Raw genomic sequence first — 25,249 nt, forward strand, 5'->3', positions numbered from 1 at the left:
CGGGGGCGGGGGGCGCGGCGAGGCCGGAACTGCGGGCGGGGGGCTTCCTGGGGGCGGGGGGCGCCGAGCGGCGGCGGCGCGGCTGCAGGAGCGCCAGGCGGCGGCGGCGGCGGAACTGGCGGGGTCCCAGCGCGGCGCCCGCGACCCCCGGCCTCCAGGCATGGGCGCCCCTGCGGCGCAGAGCAGCTCAGGGCCTGCTGGTGCGCGACCCCGGAAAGCAGGAGTGGAGACGCTAGAGGAGCCCGCGGGGCCAGGTGAGGGGCCGCCGGGGTGGCGGGAGGTGGGCCCCGGAAAGGCCGGGCAATCTCGGGTCTTTGGTGGATGCCTTGGGGCGGGCTCAGGGCCACGCCGGAGTCCCGCTTGGAAACTGGGGAGTCGGGGGAGGGACTGGATTCCCAGCGGAACTTGCTGGCTCAGAGTCAGACCCCAAGGGCGACGGCCAAGGCTTTCTCTCCCTAGCCCGCCAAGGGTGGGGTTTGGCCCACGAGGGGCGCTGGAGGTGGCCAGGCCAGAGAAATTCCTTCCATTTCCCCGCCGGCTGCGGGAACCGGTTCCAGGAGCGCGGGAGCTTCCAGGAGTCTACTAGGAGACCCAGCCGGGAGGGACGGATGCTGCGCGATGCAACCCCTTCATGGGACTGAGTCAAGAAACCAAGGCTGGGGGTCTCGTGGAATCAGGCGGAGCTGGGGATTAGGACTTGGGGCTTGTGTCTCCCAGGCGTGTTTTTTTGGTTGTTGTTTTGTTTTTTTTGCCGCAACATCTTCCCTCCTTGTATTGGGAGGGGTGGGGGCGCGGTATTTCCAGACCTCCTTACCATGGTGGTCTGTGTTGAGGACAGGACACAGTTCCCTGACTTGGCTCATTCCCCTCCACAACCTACCCCCCCCCCCTTTTTTTTTGAAATGAAGTCTCGCTCTGTTGCCCAGGCTGGAGTGCAGTGGCGTGATCTCGGCTCACTGCAACCTCCATCTCCCGGGTTCAAGTGAGTCTCCTGCCTCAGCCTCCCCAGTAGCTGGGACTACAGGCGCCCGCCACCACGCCTGGCTAATTTTTGTATTTTTAGTAGAGACAGGGTTTCACCATATTGGCTAGACTGGACTCGAACTGCTGACCTTGTGATCCGCCCGCCTCGGCCTCCCAAAGTGCTGAGATTACAGGCGTGAGCCACCGCGCCTGGCAGGCTCATATCGTTTTTATGCCTTCGTTTTTGATAGATGACTTGGTGGATAGGGGAAATGCTACAGAGGTGGTTTACAGTGAATTGTTAATTTGGATGTGGGGCTAGTATTAGCGTCACATTGGAAAAACGCAGGCTGAGCAGAGGTCGGTTTCACAACAGTTATGCCCAGTGGGTGCTGATGGATTTGGGGGCTGTTGTCAGCCTGGCCTGGAGCCCTAGTGGTGGGGCTACAAGACCTGCTCCTAGACCTACTCCAAGTGAACGTTTAAGATCAGTGACTTGGATGAAGACTTAAAAAGGAAGTCAGCCGACTCCTTGTAGTCATGCAGAGCTGTGAGGAATGACAAGTGCACAGTATAAAATCAAGATTCTTTTTTTTTTTTTTTTGAGACGGAGTTTGGCTCTGTCGCCCAGGCTGGAGTGCTGTGGCCGGATCTCAGCTCACTGCAAGCTCCGCCTCCCGGGTTTACGCCATTCTCCTGCCTCAGCCTCCCGAGTAGCTGGGACTACAGGCGCTGCCACCTCGCCCGGCTAGTTTTTTGTATTTTTTAGTAGAGACGGGGTTTCACCGTGTTAGCCAGGATGGCCTCGATCTCCTGACCTCGTGATCCGCCCGCCTCGGCCTCCCAAAGTGCTGGGATTACAGGCTTGAGCCACCGCGCCCGGCAAAATCAAGATTCTAATTGAAGGCAACTGGGCAGAAGGATGGGCCGAGATTAACAATGTGAATGTGACTGATGAGGCCTGTGCTGAGGCCTCTGCTGGACTTAAGAAAGTCAGCTGAGGAGTTCAGGCCGTGTGCCTGGCTCAAAGGCCCAGGAACCCAGGCCCTTAGCTTCTGAGCTGTTCCCTGGACGGAGGCTGTGGGACTGCTCTGTGCAGTGTGAAGCCTCCATCCACTACACAGGTCCAAGTGGGCGGTAGGGGGAGCAAGAATGCCTGATTCTGGACTCCTTGGTTAGGCTCCCTGGGTTCTAATCTCAGTTTTGCCAATTCCTAGCTGTGTGACCTTCGGCAAGTTGCTTAACATTTCTTTCTGGGCCTTAGTTTCCTCATTGGTAAAATGTTTATAATAATAATCCCTTCTTCATAGCATTGTGAGGCTGAAATGAGAAAATGCATGTAAAGTGCTTAATGTATCTGGCACATGTTGTTTAACAAATATTAGCGTCTGTTGTTATTGCTAATAGTAGTAATATTCCCATTTCTGGGTAGGGATATTGGCCAATGTAGAGCTTGTACTCAGGAGGCCACCAGGGCCTGTCAGGCAGAGGGCCTGGCAGCGGTGTCCTGTTGCAAGGGGCAGTTTAGTTAAGAAAAGACTAAAATACTTGCTAGGAAGGACTAGAATGAGGCTTCCTGTGGGCCAGTGCAGGGGACAGAGCTGGGATCCAGGGACTTTTAGAGTCAGGGATGTGATTCAACATAAGGAAGAACGCTCTGGCTCTTGGATCTGCCCCCAAATGGAAGGGACAGCTCTTGAGCTGCAATACTGTCCCCACCTAGCTGACCTTCCTCCCAGCACAGCTCCAATGCAGGCATGTGCACCCCCCACCTTTCCACACACGCTTACTGAGCACCTGCCAGTGCTGAGCAGAGTTGAGAGACTGCAGATTCTGCAGTGATTGAGATGGACAGCATCCTTACATTCTGGTTGGGTAGACAGGTAATAAACCAGTGAACAGATGTGAACATTAGACCTCTGATGAATAAAAATCAGGCTAGTGTGGTGGGGTGGGGGTGCAAGCTGTTCAGGGAGGTGACATGGGAATGGAAACCTCGTTGATCAGGAAGAGCCAGTTCTGGGCAGAGGGAACGGTGGATGCAGAGGCCCTGAGTGGGGAGAGAAGGCCCATGTGACGGGACCACAGTGAGTGGCTGGGAAATGAGGTTGGTGGGGAGCAGGAACTGGGGACTGAAATCTGGCCTGATGGTCCACCCCATTTTGGGGGTCACTTTCTCCGCCAAGCCCACTCAGCCTTTGGTTTGCCCTCTGCCCAGTGCAGATTGTCCTTGACCTTGGTTCATCCCTTATCAGATCCTGGGGCTCTGGGATCTTGGTGTGCTCATTCTTGGCTCTCCTGTGGTTCGGGGCACACTGCCTGGCTTCCAGGGGGTCCTCAGTAAATGCTTGTGGTGTGACTACTGAGGGGGGCATTTTGATCTGGAGCAGGCAGGGAAACAGATACCTGCTTGAAGATGCTAAAATCATTTGTGGGCACCACCAGGTGCCAGACTCTGGCCCCTGTTCTGAGAACCAGATGGGGAAGACCTGGGTGCTCAGGTTGGGCCTGATTATGGTAGGTGGTATTTGGCCCTCCCTACCCTTCCTTCTCAGCAGTGAGCTGGTAGGGAGAAAAGACAAGGCTGGGGGAAATTATAGACCAGTTTCCAGGGGATGGGAGGATGACACTGTCATCCTGGAAAGCAGGTGTAGTCCATGGGCTGGGGCAGATTGGAAGCCTCGTCTTGCTTTCTGTTTAGGGTTAAAGGTGCTCCAGATGTTCCAGTCTGCCCTCCCTTCCCTCCTTGTCTCCTGTGGCCTTTTCCTGTTCCCCATCATACCCACAGGATCGGGAGGGAGGGGTGCTGGTAATGTCGTAAGGGGAGAGCCTGGGTACTGTGGGCCAGAGGTCCTCCCCTTGGCCTGTAGACCTTGGGCAGAGGTCAGGAGGACGAGGAAGCCCATTGCCCACCCTCTGGGGTCCTCCTCCTCTTTGTCCCTCCTAGCTCCCATCATCTCCTTCTCTTTTCCCAGACCTCATCTCGGTCTTAAGGGCAGTCCAATAGCCAGTGAAGGCCTGGTTCTGCCCTCACTCTGGAGCGTAGTCGAGAGGAGAGAGCACTGGAGTGGGTGGAGGAAGAGAAGGAGAGACGTGGGTCAAGGTACCCTAGCTGAACGGGGTTAGGGGAGAGCTGAAGAGGCTGGGGTGTGGGGTGAGGCACATAGTTGGCTTCCACCCTGGAAGGAGAGGCCAGGTGCCCAGGGTACCTTGGACTAGGAACCAGGGTCTGTGGCTAGCTTTTATGTGTGTGTCCTCATTGAACTTCTCCTAATAATGACATGTAGCAGATATGTGTATCTAGCACTGTCCTAAGTCTTTTACACATTAACTCTTTTTAGCCGGGCGCAGTGGCTCACGCCTGTAATCCCAGCACTTTGGGAGGCCGAGGTGGGCGGATCACGAAGTCAGGAGATCGAGACCATCCTGGCTAATACGGTGAAACCCCATCTCTACTAAAAATACAAAAAATTAGCCGGGCGAGGTGGTGGGCGCCTGTAGTCCCAGCTACTCGGAGGCTGAGGCAGGAGAATGGTGTGAACCCGGGAGGCGGAGCTTGCAGTGAGCCAAGATGGTGCCACTGCATTCCAGCCTGGGCGACAAAGCGAGACTCCGTCTCAAAAAAAAAAAAAAAAAAAAAAACTGTTTTAAAAGCCTGCTGATAACCCTGTGATTGTTAATTTTAGAGATGTCATCATTTTTATAGATGAGGAGCATGAGGTACAAAGAGATTATGTAATTTGCCCAAGATGATAAGCAGTGGAGCTAGGATTTGAACCCAGACAGTCTGGGATCCCACATCCACTCTACTCTGAGTGGAACCCTTGCCTTTTGGGGGCCTCTGAGGCTTTAGGGGCCTAACTAGAGCCCCTTAAGGAGAGAGGGGTATTCTGCTATATCCTCACAATAGCTCCCTTCCTGTGCCTGCAACATGCCCTTTTGTGCACGTCAGAGAAGGGTATGAGGTGGAGGGACTAGATGCTGATGTGTTTATATGGCTCTGAAATGCCCCAGATGCTGTCAGCAGCTCCTGGCCACACCCTACACCCCTGGAAGCAGATTGCCTGGGGCTTGGGCCCCCAGGCTCTGATGCCTAACCCAGGGAGGTCCTTGGGATGGCTTGTCCCCCTCTTGCAGCCTGGATCCTGCCACTGCTCGCATTCCTGTGTGTCCTGGCCATGCTGTCTCCAGGGAATGTGCTTGCTGGCTGGTTTCTCTTCACTCACATCAACTCTCCCTCTGTAGGCCTCCACCATGGACAGAGGCCAGGCCCTGCCCCTCCCAGGCAGCCTGGTGCCTTCTCCTGGGCCCTGACGGCTGACAGGATAATGTGGTTGGCCAAGGCCTGTTGGTCCATCCAGAGTGGTAAGTGTTCTGTTATTGTCCTTTGTACACCCCTCCAGCAGGTGGGGTTGGGGGGCAGAGGTGGGGGTGGAGCTGCCCAAAGCGGATGTGGTTAGGGGGATGGAGGGGAAACCCCGCGGAGGTGGCAGCCGAGGTGCTGTTCAGTGTGGGGGATCTGATTTCTTCAGAGGTGGGGGTAATGTGGGTGTGGGGACTGGGGAAGCCTTATTTTCTTGGCAGGATAGGCTGGAGGGCTCTGGGCCCAGGTGACATGGGCTGGTAGGAATAGGGGATGACAGCTGCTCCCAAGGCAGCATGTGCCTGGTTCCAGGAAGCAGATAGGGTGGAATAGGGTATCTGGGGACTGGGCTGGGAGCATCATGGAGCAGACGTGGCAGTGGGGAACTGGCCTGTCTCCCGGGTGTAGACACTTCTCCAGGTGAGTGCATGAAGGGAAGGCCGGGACCTCCACTCCCTCATGGAAAGCACGGTGCCTGCCCCTCCTTACTGCGGCAGGCCTGAGGGCCTGTGGAGTCTGTGGTGTGGGGGGTGGCCTCTGTGAATGGGAAGGCAGGGACAGCCCTTCCACTACTTGTGATCTAGCACATCTCCTCCACTTACAGAAGAGGAGACTGAGGTACAGAAGGGAGAAATGACTTTTCCAGGGGTCCTGCAGTAAGGATGTGTAGAGCCAAGCCCAGAACCATGCCTCCTGGGTAGCTGGCAAGCACTGGCACCTGGTCTGATGGTGGAGGACATAACTTCCTTGACTGAGGGTGCTTCCAGAGAAGGCCCACACTGATCTGGGACTGAGAGGTGGACGACGGGAATGGGATTTCCAGCAGGCCTTTCCTGGGGACATGAGATGGGGCCAAGGGCACTGTAGTCCTGGTTCTTAAAGGAGCTGGAGCTCTGCCTTACACCCCAGACAGACAGGGGCCATGAGATTCCCTTCCTCCTTCCCTGGAAGAGGGCTATCTCTGAGCAGCAGCCCTCCCAGGCCTTGAGAGATCCCGGATGAAGCAGGCGCTGGCTCAATATCTCCCTCAGCTTCCCAAACACTGTTGCCTCACAGGGGGTCAGCGTTCAGGGTTCAGAGAGCCTTGGAGAGGTGGCTGGGGTGGGGAGGATGGGATGTCTGGTCCCAGCCTGGAGGGAAGGGGGAAGCCCTGGGAAGCAGGGCCTCCTGTTCTAGGGGTGGGGCTGGGTGTGTGCCTGGCCTCCCAATGGCAGCAGGCGCTGTACCACCAACCTCGGGCCGAAGACAGGGAGAGGAATTACTGTAAGAGGCAGGTGTTCTCTGGTCAGCTGGAGATCTGGACTTGGGAGGCACGTGAATGTAGATGACAGCAGTGGCCAGGTGTCCCTCCCTCAACTCGGCCCCCACATCCACCCCCAGTCCAGACCCAGCTTCCTAAGCACCCAGCTCTCCCTCTGGGTACACAGCAGCCTTGGTGGGCAGAATTCCTTGTGTTTACCTCGTTGTCTGGGTGATGGTGGTGATTGGGTGGAACTCCCATGCCAGATACACTGCCAAGGCCACCCTGAGGGGCTGCCAACCGGGGCCCCATGAGTGCTAGAGCTGCTGGTCTTGTGACGTGGGCACCTGTCTGCCAGGCCCGGGCACGGGCCCAGGGTCACGCTCATGCCGGGGCTCCCGTCAGCTGACTATTTTGGGCTCTTGCTGACCTGACCTGGGCCAAAGTCAGGCCCAGCCAAGAGGGCCCAAAGTGGCTCCCCCCATCCCCAGAGGCCGGCTCTGGTTTCTGCTATATAAACAGAGGAGGACACGCCGGCTTGGAGGCAGCACCACATCCAGAGCCTGCTCAGCTGCTGCCCGGCCTCGGCTGCGAGGATAGGCTGGCTGGGCAGCACGTCTCTCCCCACAGGGCTCCCTGAGGCTGCCAGAAAGAGCCCCCAACCAATCTTGGGATTCTCCCTTCGTGCGGTTGTCCAGGACCTTTGTCCAGGGTCAAAGCAGATCGTGAGGAGGAAGCTGGTGAGTCTTGGGACGGGGACATTGAGGAATGGGAGCTGGGCTGTTTGGATTTTTTCCCATTGCGACTGTCATGCCAAACCCTTTGGCCTTGGGCTGCGGGGAGGAAGCAAGGGTGGCCAACAGTTGGAGGCATGAGTGTGCAGCTTGACCACAGCTGGATGACGGTAGTTGGACTTGTGAACGCTGTGACTGAGAACTGGGAGAGGTGGACAGAGACAGGTGATGCGGTCTAGCTCCTTCCTCAGAGCTTCCCCACAGGGTCCGTCTTCCTCTCCTGTCCGCCCCATCTGGATGAGGCACTGGTCACTGCAGCAAGTCTGGTGTCCATTGGGGTATCTCAGGATTGGCTTCTGAGTAGGGGCCCCTGAGCCCCCACTAGTTGGGACTGAGTGGCTGGGCCAGGGGCTTGGTGCCCTGCTGAGCCCTCAGCCCCTGGCCTGTCCCCCTTGCCGGGCCCTTGCCGGGCCTCCCAGCTGCTTTGGGTGCCTGAGAAGCAGAGCTGGAGAGAGGTCTGGCAAGTCTGCCAACCAGCTTGCCACAAACACGCTCCGGGACCTGGGCCAGGGACTCTGGCCCAGCATGGAACAGGCAGCAGCTCCTTACGTGGGAGGCTCCTGTGCTCTCCTTCCCAGTTCTCAAAAAAATTTTTTCCCCTTTCTGAACGTGAGTCTCTAAACGAATCCAGAGCCTGTGACTAAAAATACTTTAACAATAGGAAAGTGCATCAGTCTTTCCGGCTGGGACTCGTTATCAGAGGGTTTTTATTTTGGAATTTGAAATTTTGCCCGCATGGGCTGGGTGGAGACCTTGGACAGAGGCAAGGGAATTTGGTGGGTGTTGATGTTCTGCAAGGTGGTGGGAGACCCTCCAAGGTGAGAGGAGAAGAGAGCTGGCCAGGAGCTGAACAGACTGGGGGAAACCGAGGGAGGTTCAAGGCGTGGGCCAACCTTTCCCAAAGGAACTCCGTGATCTTGTCAGTGTTTTCCAGCCCCGTCTGGCTGTTGTTCCTGAAGCCTGATCTTATTCTTTTGTGCTGTATGTTAATTTCTTCTGGCCTGAGAGGGAGGGAGGAAGGGGTAGAGAAATCACTGGACTGAAGATAGCCTCTGTGGCCATACCCTGACCTCCTTAATTAACTGGCTCTCTCCAGAGTATTAATTGACCACTTGCTGCATACAGAGTCTGGAATTCTCCCAGTGCCGGGTAGAGCCACATTGCTGGGCACACTCTCATTTCCTCTCACTCAGCCCAGGAATGGGAGAAGTAGAGATGGGGTTACTGTTTGTAGTTCCTGGAGCAGGAGGGCTGCTGGCTCCCCCATCCAGCTGAGGACCTTGCTATCTCCTGCCCCTGCCAGTCCCAGGATTCTGCTGCAGGCCGCTGTGGTTGTCCCACTGCAGACACGAGTTCCACAGGGCCAAGTGCGGGACTTGAGTATGCGTGGATTTTGGTATATGTCGGGGTCCTGGAACCCACCCCCCTGTAGCACTTCCCTGTGACTTGGAGGTACTGCCTGCCTCCCGACTTCCACCCTCACTTGCCATTACAAGTTTCCCACGACAGTGGGGGAGCCCAGGCCCCAGGCAGTGCTACATTTGGATGTTGAACCTCTCCCTCCATTGTGAACTGAATTCTACCAGCACTGGGACTGGTGATGTCTGCATTAGGCAGATGAGGAAGCAGTCTTGGAGAGGACAAGGGACTGGCCTCAGGTCACACATCAGGCTTGCTAGCTTCTGGACAAAGATGCCTCTGAAAGCTCTTCCATCTTTGGCCCCTGCTGAGAGCTGAGGGGAGGGGTGCAGGCCTACCTGGGTCCCTGGGAGGCTGGTTTTGGGGAGATAATGATACATGTGCTCATGGTAGGGCTTGGGCAAGGGCCAGGAGAGCAGAGCCAGGGGTCTGGGCCTTACCCTTCCCCCCTGGTTCCCAGAGCTGCCCATGGGAAGCCCCCGGGGCAGTAGGCAGTGCTTCCCTGCCCACAGTGCAAATCCCCCTGCCCACTGCCAGAGCAGGAAGAGGAAGTGGCCAGGTCAGGGCTGGCGATAGACCCTGGGGCCGAGGGGAAGCTCCCAGGGCCACTTCTGAGCTGGAGAAGGCGAAGCTCACTCCTTTTGCCCACCCCAGGGGAAGGGTGTGGAGGCCCATGGGTGGGGACAGTCTCAGTGAAAGTAGGGCAAGTTCCTGACCTCTACTTAGTAGGGGTGGGGCCCAGCCCAAGGTGGAGGGGTAGCGTGGGAAAAGGGCTGTGTAATTCCACTTCCTTCATCTCCTGTTTACCCATCTCTACCCCCACCCTCTGGGCTGGGGAATGGTGATGGACATTGGCTGCTCATCTGGGGCCTGCCCTGGGCTACTTACCACTGAGGATGTATAAAGGATCTTCCCAGCATGGGGTAGCAGACAGTGCCCTTGTCCTCATGGTGTTCACATCTGGTGGGTGAGAGATGGGTCTAAGTACATGATAAATCCCTGGGCCCCATAAAATTTGACTAGGAGGGGTAAGGGCCTGGTGAACTGCTCAGAAAATAAACTGTGTTGTCAGCAGGAGGACCCCTTTCTACTATGAGATGCTGCATTCCCTGCTAACCGTATTTGTACTCTATCTATTGATAGAAATAATACATAATAAGAAACAGCCACTGTGGTTTCAGAAGCACACACTTGAAAGAATTGTTCTCAATAAATTCCATCTGCATCTGGATCCATATGAAGAAATATGTCTCTCTCATTCAGGCGTGGCTATTTACAAATAAAATTTGGGCAGGGCGCGGTGGCTCACGCCTGTAATCCCAGCACTTTGGGAGGCCAAGGCGGGCAGATCACAAGGTCAGGAGATCGAGACCATCCTGGCTAACACCGTGAAACCCCGTCTCTACGAAAAATACAAAAAATTAACTGGGCGTGGCGGCAGGCACATGTAGTCCCAGCTACTCGGGAGACTGAGGCAGGAGAATGGCGTGAACCCGGGAGGTGGAGCTTGCAGTGAGCCAAGATCACACCACTGCACTCCAGCCTGGGGGACAGACACCATCTCAAAAACAAACAAACAAAAAACTTTGGGGGGAATATAACATAATACAGAAAAGTGCACACATAGGTGTACAATTTTTTTTTTTTTTTTTGAGACAGGGTCTCACTCTGTTGCCCAGGCTGGAGTATAATGGCATGATTATGGCTCATTGCAGCCTCAGACTCCTGGGCTCAAGCAATCTTCCCACCTCAGTCTCCCAAGTAGCTGGGACTACAAGTGTGCACCACCACATCCTGGCTAATTTTTAAAATTTTATTGTAAGGAAAGGGTCTCACTGTGTTGCTCAGGCTGGTTTCAAACTCTGGGCTCAAGCAGTCCTCTAGCCTCGGCCTCCCAAAGTGCTGGGATTTCAGGCATGAGCCACAGTGCCTGGAGTACAGTCCTTTTTTTTTTTTTTTTTTTTTTTGAGACAGAATCTCACTGTGTCGCCCAGGCTGCAGTGCAGTGGCACGATCTCGGCTCACTGCAAACTCCGCCTCCCGGGTTCACGCCATTCTCCCGCCTCAGCCTCCGAGTAGCTGGGACTACAGGCGCCCGCCACCACGCCCGGCTAGTTTTTTGTATTTTTAGTAGAGACGGGGTTTCACCATGTAAGCCAGGATGGTTTCGATCTCCTGACCTCGTGATCCACCCGCCTCGGCCTCCCAAAGTGCTGGGATTACAGGCTTGAGCCACTGCGCCCAGCCTTCAGTACAGTCTTTTTTTTTTTTTTTTTTTGAGACGGAGTCTGGCTCTGTTGCCCAGGCTGGAGTGCAGTGGCCGGATCTCAGCTCACTGCAAGCCCCGCCTCCCGGGTTCATGCCATTCTCCTGCCTCAGCCTCCCGAGTAGCTGGGAGTACAGGCGCCCGCCACCTCGCCCGGCTAATTTTTTTTGTATTTTAGTAGAGACGGGGTTTCACCATGTTAGCCAGGATGGTCTCGATCTCCTGAACTCGTGATCCGCCCGTCTTGGCCTCCCAAAGTGCTGGGATTACAGGCTTGAGCCACCGCGCCCGGCCAGTACAGTCTTAAGAGTATAGGTTGGCCAGGCGTGGTGGCTCGTAATCCCAGCACTTTGGGAGGCCAAGGCAGGTAAATCACGAGGTCAGGAGTTCGAGACCAGCCCGGCCAACATGGTGAAACCCCGTCTCTACTAAAAATACAAAAATTAGCTGGGCGTGTTGGCGGGCACCTGTAATCCCAGCTACTCGGGAGGCTGAGGCAGAGAATTGCTTGAACGCAGGAGGCAGAGGTTGGAGTGAGCTGAGATTGTGCCACTGCACTCCAGCCTGGGTAACAGAGCAAGACTCTGTCTCAAAAAAAAAAAAAAAAAAAAAAAGTACAATTTGATGACTTTTCCAGAGTGAACATGCTTGGGTGATTATCGTCCAGATGGGGAACTAGAATGTGTCCATTTCCACAAAGGCCCCCATTGTAGGCACCTCCATTTTCAGTTTATAGGTTGTGTGCGTACCTGGTTTTGTGGTTCACTTACAAGACTCAAGGCCCATGGGGCCAGAAGCCACAGCCTCTGGAGGTTAGAGTCTAGGGCCAATGGGTCCTGCACAAAACTGGGAGTTAGGGGACCTGAGTTTCAATCCTGCCCCGAGCCTCTGTTTTTGTCTTTATACAATGCAGATTGTAATTCCAAACCTGGAAGGGTTGGGGAGAGGGTTAAATGGAAGAATCCATGTGAAGTGCCCTGGCCAAGGTCTGACCCACTCCCAGTGAGAAGGAGCTTATTATAAATGAGTTAGTTGGATATAGTGACTTAAGAAAAAAAAAAAAAGAGTTGGGCTGGTCCAGACTCTAAGCTGAGGTCTTGGAGGATCAGCAGGATTATAATAGAAAGGAGGAAGGGAAACAGTGTGCCCAGTGGGTGAAACAGTATGTGCAAAGTGGGTGATGGGAAGGTTTAGCTCAAGGTCCTTATATGGGGTCGGTGGGGAACTGGGGTGATGAGGGCAGATGGATAGGCTGGGCTGTGGTGTGGGGGCCTGACTACTGGGTGGGGCTGTCTCGTTTCCAGCATGACATCTTCTCTACCTACCCTTCTGTGTTGTCATGGCCTTGCCTTACCTTCAGGTCCCTGTCTCTAGTTTTGGATACCTCTCTCATTATTACCTGTTCCCTCCTACCCCATCTCCCTGACAATTAGCTGTTCACTCTGACCTTGTTCTTGAAGGTTGACTTGGGGGGGTGTCTGCTGGGAGTCTCTGGCCAGTCTGGGACCAGCATTTGCTTTAGGCCTCCCAAAGTCCACATCAATTGTGCCTTTCTCCAAAGTTCCACTAGCTGGACTCCACTCTCTCAGAGGCCCAGGCCATCCTCCCTGGAGGGCCCACAAGGCCTGGGATCCCCAAGCCCCTTTCACCTCTCTCGCCTTTATCTTAGGCTAGGTGCTCCATATGGGAACCTGCATCGGTGGCCCCAGCTGTGTTTCCACAGAGGGACTTTGCCTTTTTCTCCTTATTTACTTATTTTCAGAATGTGGTGTGTTGAGCACCCCCACCATTCCCCACCCCTGCAAGCATGGCCAGGTGGCAGCTGTAGTTTCTTATCCTCCTCCAGGCTTTGGGGCAGCAGGACTGCAGCCTTCATGACCTGCAGCGGCTTGGGGAGGTGGGGCCTGGGCTGCAGGCCCAGATCTGGAGGCTAGATGCTGAGATTCAGACCAGGGACCTGGACAGCTCCTCACCACACTCAGTTTTCCTTAGGCTTATGCGTGGGCCTACCTCACAGGATGGTCTGTGCCACTTTTTACAAATGCCAAGTTGTTAGGAGAGGAGGGTGCCTGAGCTTGAGGCTGGTTCAACTCTCAAAGAGCTAGCAAGGCTGGGTGGGGGGTGGTGGCTCACGCCTGTAATCCCAGCACTTTGGGAGGCTGAGGCAGGCGGATCACGAGGTCAGGAGATTAAGACCATCCTGGTTAACACAGTGAAACACCGTCTCTATTAAAAATACAAAAAATTAGCTGGGCTTGGTCGGGGGCGGGCACCTGTAGTCCTAGCTACTCGGGAGGCTGAGGCAGGAGAATGGCAGGAACCCGGGAGGTGGAGCTTGCAGTGAGCCGAGATCGCGCCACTGCACTCCAGCTTGGGCAGCAGAGGGAGACTCCATCTCAAAAAAACAAAAAAACAAAACAAAACAAGAGCTAGCAAGGGTGGAGATTGAGCACAGACTGGTCAAGCCATAGACAACACACCTGTTCTTGCTGGTTAGCAGGAAGAACATTGGCTTGGCTGATTATCTTTTGCTACCTATTAAAATTGGTTTTATTTTGGCCAGGCGCAGTGGCTCATGCCTGTAATCCCAGCACTTTGTGAGGCCGAGGCAGGCGGATCACGAGGTCAGATCAAGACCTTCCTGGCTAACACAGTGAAACCCCATCTCTACTAAAAATACAAACAAATTAGCCGGCATGGTGGCGGGCACCTGTAGTCCTAGCTACTCGGGAAGCTGAGGCAGGAGAATGGTGTGAACCCGGGAGGCAGAGCTTGCAGTGAACTGAGATTGTGCCACTGCACTCCAACCTGGGCGACAGAGCGAGACTCTGTCTCAAAAAAAAAAATTAGTTTTATTTTCTAGGGAAGGCCCTGCTGGGGTGGAGGGAGACATCCTGGGGCAAAGCAGGTGCTAGGTGAGGAAGCCAGCCTGTGACACAGCTGGGATCGGTTCCACCCAGCAAGACGCTGTGTGCTCCTGAGCAAGGTGCAGCTCCTCTTGGAACCCTTGTCTCCTAATCTGCAAAATGGGAGGACTTGAATTCTATACGTGGTTTTAAACCTTTTTTTTTTTATTTTATGTTTTATTTTTTTAAAGCTGTGGAGTCATTTTCCACAAAAGGATTCCGTAAAATCCAAGCAAAATCTTATGGAAAAGCCTAAGAGAAAGAAAAGCAAAACTTTGGCTGAAATGAGGTAGGGATCCTGGATGGGTCCAATTGGCAGCATCCTGCCCACACTTCACGCTCAACCAGTGGCCTTGAAGGAAGATGGTTTGGGGCAACCCAGAGCTCTCTGCAGACGCATTCACGTTGAGACTGTTTGCTGGGATGGAGGGTTCTGGCAGGTTCTGACCAGATCACTGGCCATCAGCATTACAGTCACCCCTCAGTATATGAAGGGAGTTGGCTCCAGGACCCCAACTTGTACTGTGAATACTCAAGTCCCACTGTTGGCCCTGTGGAACCTGCAGATACTAAAAGTCGGCCCTCTGTATATGTGGGTTTTTGGATCCATGTTGGATTGAAAAAAATCCCCAAATCCCCATATAAGTGGACCTACACAATTCAAACGTGTTGTTCAAGGGTCAACTGTATGAAGACTGCTCCATCTGTGGTGGACAGTGAGGCTTTAGAAAGAGAAGATAGGCAGGCTACTGGATAGTCTTCATGGGTGTGGGCAAGGAGTGGTCACTGCGCGCAGGCAGTTGGTCTGTGGGACCAGTGAGGCATGGGCTGTGGCTGGCAGTAGGAAAGTGGGAGAGGCTGAGTGCAGTGGCTTATGCCTGTAATCCCAGCACTTTGGGAAGCCAAGGCAAGAGGCTTGAGCCTGGGAGGTCGAGGCTGCAGTAAGTCATAATCGTGCCACTGCACTCCAGGCTGGGCGACAGAACAAGACCTTATCTCAAAAACAACAAAACAAAAATGGGGAGAGGAAAGGACCCAAGAGATGTTCCAAAAAAGAATTTCAGGAAACAATGAAGAGTTGCAAATGGGGCATCAGGAGCAGAGATTAGGTGGCAGGCAGGAGGTGCAGAAATGACAGGCTCTGTCTGGAACAGCTGAAATTTGAGGTGCTTGTGGGACCTTTGAGTGGGCAGAAGCGGGGGCTGGAGACGAGGGTGTGGGAAACCTGTGATGGGGGTTGAGGGCGGAAATCAGGAGCAGGCAGAGCCTCCGGGGCAGAGGAAGTCCTATGGGGTGACCAGATGAGGTGAGAACAGGGTGGGTGGGTGCAGGCTCAGTGGAAGCAGAAACTCATGGATATTGACTTACATGGGAAGAAGGGGAATGGTTGGGGGTCGCAGTGGGGTGGCAGGGCTCTCTTTTCCTTGTGGGTTTTTTTTTTTTTATTCCCTTCCCTCTCTTACCTTGCCATGAGGGCTCCCCAGGCTCAGGAGAGATCAGGGTGGACGGGTGACGGCCAAACCAGGGAAAGCTCCAGGTGACTGAAGCCTGGTCTGTGCCCAGCAGGGCCCTGGCGGGCTGTTCCGCACTCCACCGGGCAGGTGATGACTGGTCAGAGCTGCCGGTGCTCTCTGATGTGGACAGGGGGAGGGGGATTGATAAGAGGCGTGGAGAGATCCCTAGAGATGCAGTCTGTGGCCCTGGGTTCCACCCGTGTGCCACCACTTGGCTGTGTGACCTTCAGCAAGTGCCATTATTTCTCTGAGCCTGTTTATTTATAAAATGGGGAAGAGTTCACACAAGTTTGAAAAGATTTCTCAGGCTCCACCCGGTTCTGAAATTCGATAATTTCCCAAGTAGGGTGCACTCCCCCTGTAAGGGGCTGGGGAAGGGACGGTGCGAAACCAAGTTCAGCTTGTGGAGTGGAGCCGGAGCTGTTGGCCCGAGCTTGGGCCTGGCCAACCAGTGCCCTCCGGAAGGTCCTGTGTAGGGAGACTGCCTGGAGGGACTAAGAGGGGGCTCTGACGTCTCAGGGGCAGCCTCTCAGCCTGAGATCCTGCTGGGGAAGCCGCGTCCTGTGCACTAGCTGCGCCTAGGGCTGAGGTGAGGGCGCAGGCTCCCCAGGGTGTGTCCAAGTTGCCTGTCCCAGCCCACGGCCTGTCCTGACCGCCCAGCAGCGGCAGCAGCGACACCCTAGGGCTCCAGAAAGGTGCAAAGGCGGGGCTGGGCTCGGAGGGAGCCAGAGGGACCGGGCGCGGTTGGCTCCCAGGAGCAGCTGGAGGGTGAGGAGATCCTCGTCCGGGGAAGCCCCACGGCCGCGTCTCTACAGCGCCCCTTCTCGGGCGCTGGCCCTCCCGCTGGTTATTTTGGACCTGGGGGCCCCCGGCTGGGACCCGGGTCCGGTGCGGGGAGCCTAGTGGGCCTGGGAGTTGCTATTTTTAGCGGGCGCGGCGGGCGCGAGGAGACTATTTATAGATCAAACAATCCGCGCTCCCTGCGTCAATGGAACCCCGCGTGCGTCACGCGCGCAGACATTCCAGGCCCCCCCTCCTCGCCCCGCCCCCTCGGGCTCCCCGGGCCGCGCCTCCCCCTGGCCGCCTCCCGCCGGAACCGCACCGCCCCCCGCGCCCTTGTATGGCCAAAGCTCGCCGGGCGGCCTGCGTCAGTGGCGCCCCCGCCCCTCCCCGTGCGTCACGGAGCGCTTAAGAGGAGGGTCGGGCTCGCCCGGGGAGTCCCAGTGGCTGAGGCTGCGAAAGTTGGGGGAGTGCACAGAAGAACTTCGGGAGCGCACACGGGACCAGGGACCAGGCTGCGACTCGGGGCGCCGGTCCGGGCAGGGGCAGCGGGAGCCGGCCGGGTAGGTTCCCTTCGGGGAATGTGCATCTGTTTTTAGGGGTGGTGCATGAGGGAGATGGGTGTACACGCGGGCAGAAAGGATGTTGTAGGGCCAGCATGCAGGAGGGCGGGTGTAGTGTGCAGCTCTAGTGCAACGGGATAAGAACCCAGGTCAAACTGGAAACTACGGGGTGCGGAGTAGGAGGTAGGGGAGGTTGACTACCTGCAAGGTGGGAGCCACAGGGAGTTGGGGTTGGCGCCGGGAGTAGGGACTTGTCCAGCAGGCGGCTGGCCTTAGTTCAGTCTCCTAGGGTGCCCAACTGGGCGCAGGGTGCTCTGAACTTGGGTGGGTGTGGATGGGGATCACAACACCGTGGGGGAACAGGTACACAGAGCTTTGGTGCTGCTGGGGATCCATACGACTCCAACTGGGATTGGGTTTCCAAAAGGCTCTTCTTCCTCCCAGCCTGTCAGCCCCCTCCCAGTGCCCCAGTTGTTTTCAGCTGTGGCTGAGTTGGCAGGGGTTCCCCACCCTGAACTTTCTGTCTGAGGTGCGTTAGGAAGCCTCCGGATCACTGAAGGAAGTGACTGGTTTGGTGACTGAGCTGTGGAGGGCTGCTTGCTCTGTATTGAATAAAGGAGACTTCTTGGGATCAGGGGCAGGGTCTCTGGAAGCACAGGGAGGATTGATTTCGCTGGGGCTTGGATCGTGTGTGTGTGTGTGTGTGTGTGTGTGTGTGTGTGTGTGAGAGAGAGAGAGAGAGAGAGAGAGAGAGAGAGAGACAGACAGACAAAGAGAGGTGGAAACCCTTGTCCTTGGGGATCCTGGATAGAAGTTGCCAGTGTTGGAGTCTTGGGGCGGTGCTGCCTAGAGGATACCTCCCAACCATTCCAGCTCCAGATGCGGATCATCGCTATGCCCCCTCCCTCAGTAGTCCCTGTTGGATCTTATAGGTAGGGTGCAGCCTGAGGCTTGTTCAGCAGAACAGGTGCAAGCCACATTGTTGCCAGGACCTGCCTGAAGCCGGATTCTCCCCACTCCCTCCTTCAACCCCGCCTCTTCCTCCTCCTGTGGGACTGCTCCCCCTTCCCATGAGGCTAGATGTAGGTCGTATCTTGTGTTGTTAAGAACCTGCATGAAGGGGGAGGGATTGATGGGGGTTGATCCGGATGTGGGACGTCCAGGTGGAGAAACAGGATTTGAATAAGGCAGGAACGAACGCCCAGTTCTGCCCAACTGCTGTCTTTCCTCCTTCACCCCCAGCCCATCCCTGCCCAGGCTGTCCTAGTGCAGGCAGATGTGGCCACCCTCACCTCTTGCAGGGTGCTGCATGCCTGTGGACTGGTGCCACTGGGTGGATGGGGCCCGAGCTACAAGGGTCTCTGTTGTCTTGGTTGGTTATGTGAATGTCAGGCTAGGGGTGGAGGTGCCCTGTTCAGGGCCCGTGGAGTTAGAAGAAAGGCTAGAACCAGAGAGGACTTCCTGGGTTCTTGGCCAGGAGGTGGTGACAGGCTTTACCCCCATCCCTGCACCCCTTGATTTTGGTACTCTCTGTTCCTGCTTGATTTCTTCTCCAGCTTCCCTCCTTGACTGGTGAGGCCGGAGTTATGCAGACCCCAGACGTGGAGGTTGGGAGGGAGACTGTCCTGGAGCCTTCTCTGCATTATTTTTTGACCATTCTGTGAATGTGAGGATCTACCTGAATGATGCTATCTCTGTTCAGGCTCTCTTCAGGCTCCTTGGGACTGGGGGTGTGTAACCCCCTTTGCCTGAGCCCCTGGATTCTTCAGGGCACAGACCCCGATTTAGTGGAGGGGCAGAATGTCTTCCACCCACCCACCAGCAGGCTTCTCCTTCCTGCATAGCCACCTTAAGTCTTCTGCTGGGCTCTCACAGTTCTCTTATTAAAATAACCCAGGGCAGCAGAACATTCTTTTTAGGTACTGTTGTCCATTCTCCTGGGAGTCCAGGGGGCTGTGGTCTCCTTCCTCCCCCTTCCCCTGTCCCCAGCAAATGGCCTTTAAAGGTCTGGAGCCAGGTTACTGATGAGGAGGCCTAGGCTGCCTTCCTCTTTGCTTCTGGGAGCATCTTGGGCAGTGCAGAGTGGCTTCCCTTCTTAGGCAGCTGGGCTTTCACTCCCAGCTCCTCTTCCATTTCCACGATGTCTTTCTTCCTAGGCACTGCGAGGGGAGGAGAAAAGGGGCTTTGCAGAGGCTGGGATGTGCCTGGGAGTATTCCCAGGAAGTGCCTGGTTGGCGAAACAACCCAGGGAGCTGCTGCTGGGAGCTGGGCTGAGGCTTTGCTGAGCTGCCTCTCCCACTCACCCTTTTCCCAGCCCCCACCACGCCTTCCCCGGGCGGGGGGGCGGGAGGGTCAGGGGGCTAGAGGAACACAGCTTCCCCCTGTTCCAGCAGAGAAATGCTGGCTGGATGCCTCCCCTAGGGTTCCCAGGCTGACTAGGGTGTGGCTGGCCTTCTGACGGAGCCCACTCATGCTGGGCCGCTGCCCAGGGGCTTTGTGGCATCTAAGTCGAGACGGTACTCAGGCCAGGGGTCAGGATTCCTGGGTGCTCTGGTCCTGATGCCTCTGTCCCATCTTTAGGCTGGGATTCCTGCCACCTTGCTGCTCTGGGGCCCACATACTTTGAGACCAGGCTATAGGCTTCTCTCACTGACTCTCCTTTCCCTCCCTGGGGTCTCCTCTCTCTCCAGAGATGCCCTGTATCCAAGCCCAATATGGGACACCAGCACCGAGTCCAGGACCCCGTGACCACTTGGCAAGCGACCCCCTGACCCCTGAGTTCATCAAGCCCACCATGGACCTGGCCAGCCCTGAGGCGGCCCCCGCTGCCCCCACTGCCCTGCCCAGCTTCAGCACCTTCATGGACGGCTACACAGGAGAGTTTGACACCTTCCTCTACCAGCTGCCGGGAACAGTCCAGCCATGCTCCTCAGCCTCCTCCTCGGCCTCCTCCACATCCTCGTCCTCAGCCACCTCCCCTGCCTCTGCCTCCTTCAAATTCGAGGACTTCCAGGTGTACGGCTGCTACCCCGGCCCCCTGAGCGGCCCAGTGGATGAGGCCCTGTCCTCCAGTGGCTCTGACTACTATGGCAGCCCCTGCTCAGCCCCATCACCGTCCACGCCCAGCTTCCAGCCGCCCCAGCTCTCTCCCTGGGATGGCTCATTCGGCCACTTCTCGCCCAGCCAGACTTACGAAGGCCTGCGGGCATGGACAGAGCAGCTGCCCAAAGCGTCTGGGCCCCCACAGCCTCCAGCCTTCTTTTCCTTCAGTCCTCCCACCGGTCCCAGCCCCAGCCTGGCCCAGAGCCCCCTGAAGTTGTTCCCCTCACAGGCCACCCACCAGCTGGGGGAGGGAGAGAGCTATTCCATGCCAACCGCCTTCCCAGGTTTGGCACCCACTTCTCCACACCTTGAGGGCTCGGGGATACTGGATGCACCCGTGACCTCAACCAAGACCCGGAGCGGGGCCCCAGGTGGAACTGAAGGCCGCTGTGCTGTGTGTGGGGACAACGCGTCATGCCAGCATTATGGTGTCCGCACCTGCGAGGGCTGCAAGGGCTTCTTCAAGGTACTGCGCGGCCCCGGGTGGGGCTTTTTGTTGGAAATGAAGAGAGGCTGGCCTCTCATCCCATTGGGACCTGTGGTCACCCCCTGGATTCTCCTCCCAGCTAAGTTCTGTCCTGCAGGATGGGGTCAGCCCTGCCAGGTGGGCCGCCTTCCTGGAGACCCATAGATGCCAGGGCTGGAAGCTTTCATTCGACAGGATACTCAGGGGCCCATGGGATTGCACAGAGCTGGAGGGAGGGGTGAGATATGGGCAGATATGGGCTGCAGGGGTGCCTGGCCAGCCTCTGGTTTTTCTCTGCCTGTCCTCCCCCAACTCAAGGTTCTAGTGGGAAGGGGTGCCCTCACGCTCTCATGTTCCTGGCGTGAGATGAAAGGATCCCGGCGGAGGGTTTGGTTCCTGAGGACTAGGGGAGGACTTGGGAACAGGCTGTGTGTTTGTCCCAGCGATGGTGCCTGCTTAACTTCCCGTCCCCACCCCCAGCCCTTTGGCCCTCTCCTGTCTGCCCTAGGGAGAGGGCAGGCGGACAAGAGCCCATGAAAAAATACAGGTGTCTGGACTGCCGGAGAGACCCTGGTCCCCGATATTGTGTCCTGGGGTCTTCCTCAGAGGGAGAAACCTCCCCCAATGTCTTCAAGACTTTTCTCTCCCCCCCAACCCCCTAGCTCTCCCTCCCTTGCCACCCAAATGTTAGAAAAATAGCTGTGAACAGAGAGTGCTTTTGTCTGCAATGGCAGCAGGATCTGGACAGTCCTCTCCCCTAGGCTCCCCCCTCCCCACCCCACACTCTTGACAGCCTGTTCCGTGTTGCCCCCCCACCCAGCGCACAGTGCAGAAAAACGCCAAGTACATCTGCCTGGCTAACAAGGACTGCCCTGTGGACAAGAGGCGGCGAAACCGCTGCCAGTTCTGCCGCTTCCAGAAGTGCCTGGCGGTGGGCATGGTGAAGGAAGGTATGTGGCTGGGGTGCAGCCCAGCGGGGCAAGGGTAGGCTTGATTGGAGTGGGACCAGCAGGGTCCCCAGGCTTCTGCCCTGGATGACCCAGGGGAGGGCATGTCTTATTTCCACCCCATCTCTGAACCCCAGGCCTTGGAGGGAGGCAGCCTACACCTGCCTGGATTGTGAGGGTGGTGGCAGGGGGAGGTCCCTGTAGGGTACCTTGGATCTCAGGGGCTTTGGGTCCTAGGGACTCGGTGGGGCGCATCTCAGCAGTGGTGTGCGCGGCTTGGGCTGAGAGGCCCTTCCTCAGATCCCTTCCTTCCTCACCCCTACCCGTTCCTTTGCAGTTGTCCGAACAGACAGCCTGAAGGGGCGGCGGGGCCGGCTACCTTCAAAACCCAAGCAGCCTCCAGATGCCTCCCCTGCCAATCTCCTCACTTCCCTGGTCCGTGCACACCTGGACTCAGGGCCCAGCACTGCCAAACTGGACTACTCCAAGGTGAGGTCCCACCCCGTGCCTGCCTCGGGGAGGGCTATGAGCACATGCAGTGCCTTTGTGCATGTTAGGAGAGCTGTCCCCTCCAGAAGGATAGAATGAGAAAGGAAGTTTAAAAAAGAAAGAAAGAAAAGCTACCCCCTCCGGTTTGATAGATCAAAGAGAGGAGTCCCCTCTGGGCTGACCAGATGGGAAAATGCAACCCCTCAGGCAGGTGGCCAATTAGAAAAATGTGTCCTGTTGGCAGCTGCAGCCCTGGGTTAATATGTGAGACTTGGCAAGCGAGAGCCTGGGCAGGATCTCACATCCACTCCCACCCCCAGGATCTGGCATCCAAGTGTCTGATACAGCCGTATGTGGCAGTGGGTGCAGGACCCTACCTGGGGTGCTGACCCCACTGGACCATCCTCCTAGTTTCAGGAGCTGGTGCTGCCCCGCTTTGGGAAGGAAGATGCTGGGGATGTACAGCAGTTCTACGACCTGCTCTCCGGTTCTCTGGAGGTCATCCGCAAGTGGGCGGAGAAGATCCCTGGCTTTGCTGAGCTGTCACCAGCTGACCAGGACCTGTTGCTGGAGTCAGCCTTCCTGGAGCTCTTCATCCTCCGCCTGGCATACAGGTGAGAGCTGCCGACTGTCTGCCCAGGCCCTTTCCCTGATACACCTGCCTGTGAACCACCCTGATCGCTCTTCGTGCCCATCTGCCTGCCAGGTCTAAGCCAGGAGAGGGCAAGCTCATCTTCTGCTCAGGCCTGGTGCTACACCGGCTGCAGTGTGCCCGTGGCTTCGGCGACTGGATTGACAGCATCCTGGCCTTCTCAAGGTCCCTGCACAGCTTGGTTGTCGATGTCCCTGCCTTCGCCTGCCTCTCTGCTCTTGTCCTCATCACCGGTGAGTGACCAGCACCACACCAGGTCCAAGGGAGTGGGTGTCAGGGAGTTGACTGGTTCTCAGGAGGGCACTGTCCCAGGGAGTTTGGTGAGCTGGGATCTAGCACTTTCTGGGCCCCTGCACTGCCCCGGGCTCATACCAACAGTAAAGTAGGGACCATAGGAATTGGAGATGGGCTCAGCTGCATCCAGCTCTAAAGCCCAAGACAGCCTTTGGTCCCAGACTGCCAGGATCTAGACTGCAGGTGTCATGTATGTGGCCTAGGGTATTGGCTTGTTTTTTTGTTGTTGTTGTTGTTGTTTTGAGATGGAGTCTCGCTCTGTCGCCCAGGCTGGAGTGCAGTGGCGTGATCTCGGCTCACTGCAAGCTCCGCCTCCCAGGTTCACACCATTCTCCTGCCTCAGCCTCCCGAGTAGCTGAGACTACAGGCGCCCGCCACCTCGCCTGGCTAGTTTTTTGTATTTTTAGTAGAGATGGGGTTTCACCATATTGGCCAGGATGGTCTCGATCTCCTGACCTCATGATCCTCCCACCTCTGCCTCCCAAGGTGCTGGGATTACAGTTGTAAGCCACCACGCCCGGCCAAGGGTATTGGCTTGTTTTGAAAACCTTCCTGTCAATTTTGCTGCATGTAGAAAAGTACACAAATGGTAAATTTTTATAAACCACACTTACCCAACCAGCGCCTTGGTCAAGAAAGAGCGCATAACTGCCCCCCAGAACCCATTATTATGCCCCTTCCAGTCATTTGCCTTCCCCAAGGGTAACCACTACTTTTTATTTAAAAATTTTAAAAAATAAGATGGTACCTCACCATGTTGCCCAGGTTGGTCTCAAACTCCTGGGCTCAAGTTATTCTCCTGCCTCAGCCTCCTAAAGTGCTGGGATTACAGGCATAAGCCACCACGCCCAGCCCTTCACTGTGACTTCTGACAGTGCAGATCAGATTGGCTGTGCCTGTTTTGGACTTTATGTAAATGTAGTTCTGCAGGATGGAATCTGGTGTTGAATGCAGAGGTTTTCAGATCTCTGTTTTTTAAAGGAAAGAATCCACCCTCGTTCCTTTTTTCACTTAAATTGCACAGGGGACCCAACTATATAGAACACAATCAGAGGTACTCTGGGCTGAGGGGTGTTGAGTTCTGAGGCTGAGTTTCTCAGAACAGTCTAGATTTTAAAAACCCAATGATCTAGCCGGAAAACCTCGGTTAGGATTTTATTTCCCATTTGTGACCCTGGGCAAGTCATTAGCCTCCTGGGCCTTGGGTTCTCACTTGGAGTATGAGGATAATGAGGGTTACTGCCTCTCAGACTTGTGATGATGCTTACTAATGGCCAACATGTGAACGCGCTTTTGTGAAGTGCCAGCAGAGCCTGAGGGGTGGTCGGGGCAGCAGTTTTAGGGGCCTGGGGAGGCTGGGGCTTTGGGGGCCTGGTTGTCAGATGTGCGGCTAATCCTGTACACTCCCCGCAGACCGGCATGGGCTGCAGGAGCCGCGGCGGGTGGAGGAGCTGCAGAACCGCATCGCCAGCTGCTTGAAGGAGCACGTGGCAGCTGTGGCGGGCGAGCCCCAGCCGGCCAGCTGCCTGTCACGTCTGTTGGGCAAACTGCCCGAGCTCCGGACCCTGTGCACCCAGGGCCTGCAGCGTATATTCTACCTCAAGTTGGAGGACTTGGTGCCCCCTCCACCCATCATCGACAAGATCTTCATGGACACGCTGCCCTTCTGACCCCTGCCTGGGAACACGTGTGCACATGTGCACTCTCATACGCCACCCCACGTGCCTTTAGTCCACGGACCCCCAGAGCACCCCCAAGCCTGGGCCTGCGCTGCAGAATGACTCCACCTTCTCACCTGCTCCAGGAGGTTGGCAGGGAGCTCAAGCCCTTGGGGAGGGGATGCATTCATGGGGGTGACCCCACGATTTGTCTTATTCCCCCAGCCTGGCCCTGGCCTTTATGTTTTTTGTAAGATAAACCGTTTTTAACACATAGCGCCGTGCTGTAAATAAGCCCAGTGCTGCTGTAAATACAGGAAGAAAGAGCTTGAGGTGGGAGTGGGGTTGGGAGGAAGGGATGGGCCCCACCCACCTGGGCAGCCTTTCCAGCCTCTTGCTGGCTCTCTCTTCCTACCCTCCTTCCACATGTACATAAACTGTCACTCTAGGAAGAAGACAAATGACAGATTCTGACATTTATATTTGTGTATTTTCCTGGATTTATAGTATGTGACTTTTCTGATTAATATATTTAATATATTGAATAAAAAATAGACATGTAGCTGGAACTGGGATTCAGTCTGTCTCTGATGCCCGCTCCCCACTCCCCCACCAGACACACCTCATCATTACATAAGAGATGGGTCGCTCAAGATGAAACTTGGATGTTACCAGTCTGAGCTGTCAGGCCTCAGTGTACGTATTTGTAAAAGGTGGATAATGATGACACCTGCTCCACGAGGTTGTTATGCAAAGCACTTAGACTAATTTCTAACACATGGGAAGCCTCCACTAGACATGCCTGGCTCATTGCAGGGGCCTGCAGTGGCCGA

The 25,249-nt window shown here is 56.0% G+C and overlaps 1 protein-coding gene across 4 annotated transcripts; it reads left to right on the forward strand.

The window, feature by feature from the left end:
- On the forward strand, positions 1-24,985 carry NR4A1 (nuclear receptor subfamily 4 group A member 1). Of its 4 annotated transcripts, none has more exons than XM_025401760.1 (8): positions 1-254; positions 5,209-5,328; positions 19,499-20,376; positions 21,197-21,326; positions 21,661-21,812; positions 22,224-22,426; positions 22,519-22,697; positions 24,172-24,985. In XM_025401760.1, exons 1-8 carry the CDS (start codon positions 161-163, stop codon positions 24,426-24,428), a joined length of 2,013 nt encoding a protein of 670 aa, XP_025257545.1. In that variant the 5' UTR covers positions 1-160; the 3' UTR covers positions 24,429-24,985. The 4 variants fall into 4 exon arrangements, with proteins under 4 accessions (XP_025257545.1, XP_025257547.1, XP_025257546.1 ...); XM_025401762.1 differs by lacking the exons at positions 1-254; positions 5,209-5,328 and adding exons at positions 16,642-16,808; positions 17,741-17,890; XM_025401761.1 differs by lacking the exons at positions 1-254; positions 5,209-5,328 and adding an exon at positions 16,642-16,808.
- The last annotated feature ends 264 nt before the right edge of the window (positions 24,986-25,249 follow it).

Source organism: Theropithecus gelada, chromosome 11, assembly GCF_003255815.1.
Source record: "Theropithecus gelada isolate Dixy chromosome 11, Tgel_1.0, whole genome shotgun sequence".
In the NCBI taxonomy this organism is placed as follows: domain Eukaryota; kingdom Metazoa; phylum Chordata; class Mammalia; order Primates; family Cercopithecidae; genus Theropithecus; species Theropithecus gelada.

Coding starts and splice junctions, on each gene's coding strand:
- NR4A1 (XM_025401760.1), top strand. CDS start 161: ATGGGCGCCCCTGCGGCGCAGAGCAGCTCAGGGCCTGCTGGTGCGCGA. Junction 21,813..22,223: donor CCAAACTGGACTACTCCAAG/GTGAGGTCCCAC, acceptor CCATCCTCCTAG/TTTCAGGAGCTGGTGCTGCC. Junction 22,427..22,518: donor ATCCTCCGCCTGGCATACAG/GTGAGAGCTGCC, acceptor TCTGCCTGCCAG/GTCTAAGCCAGGAGAGGGCA.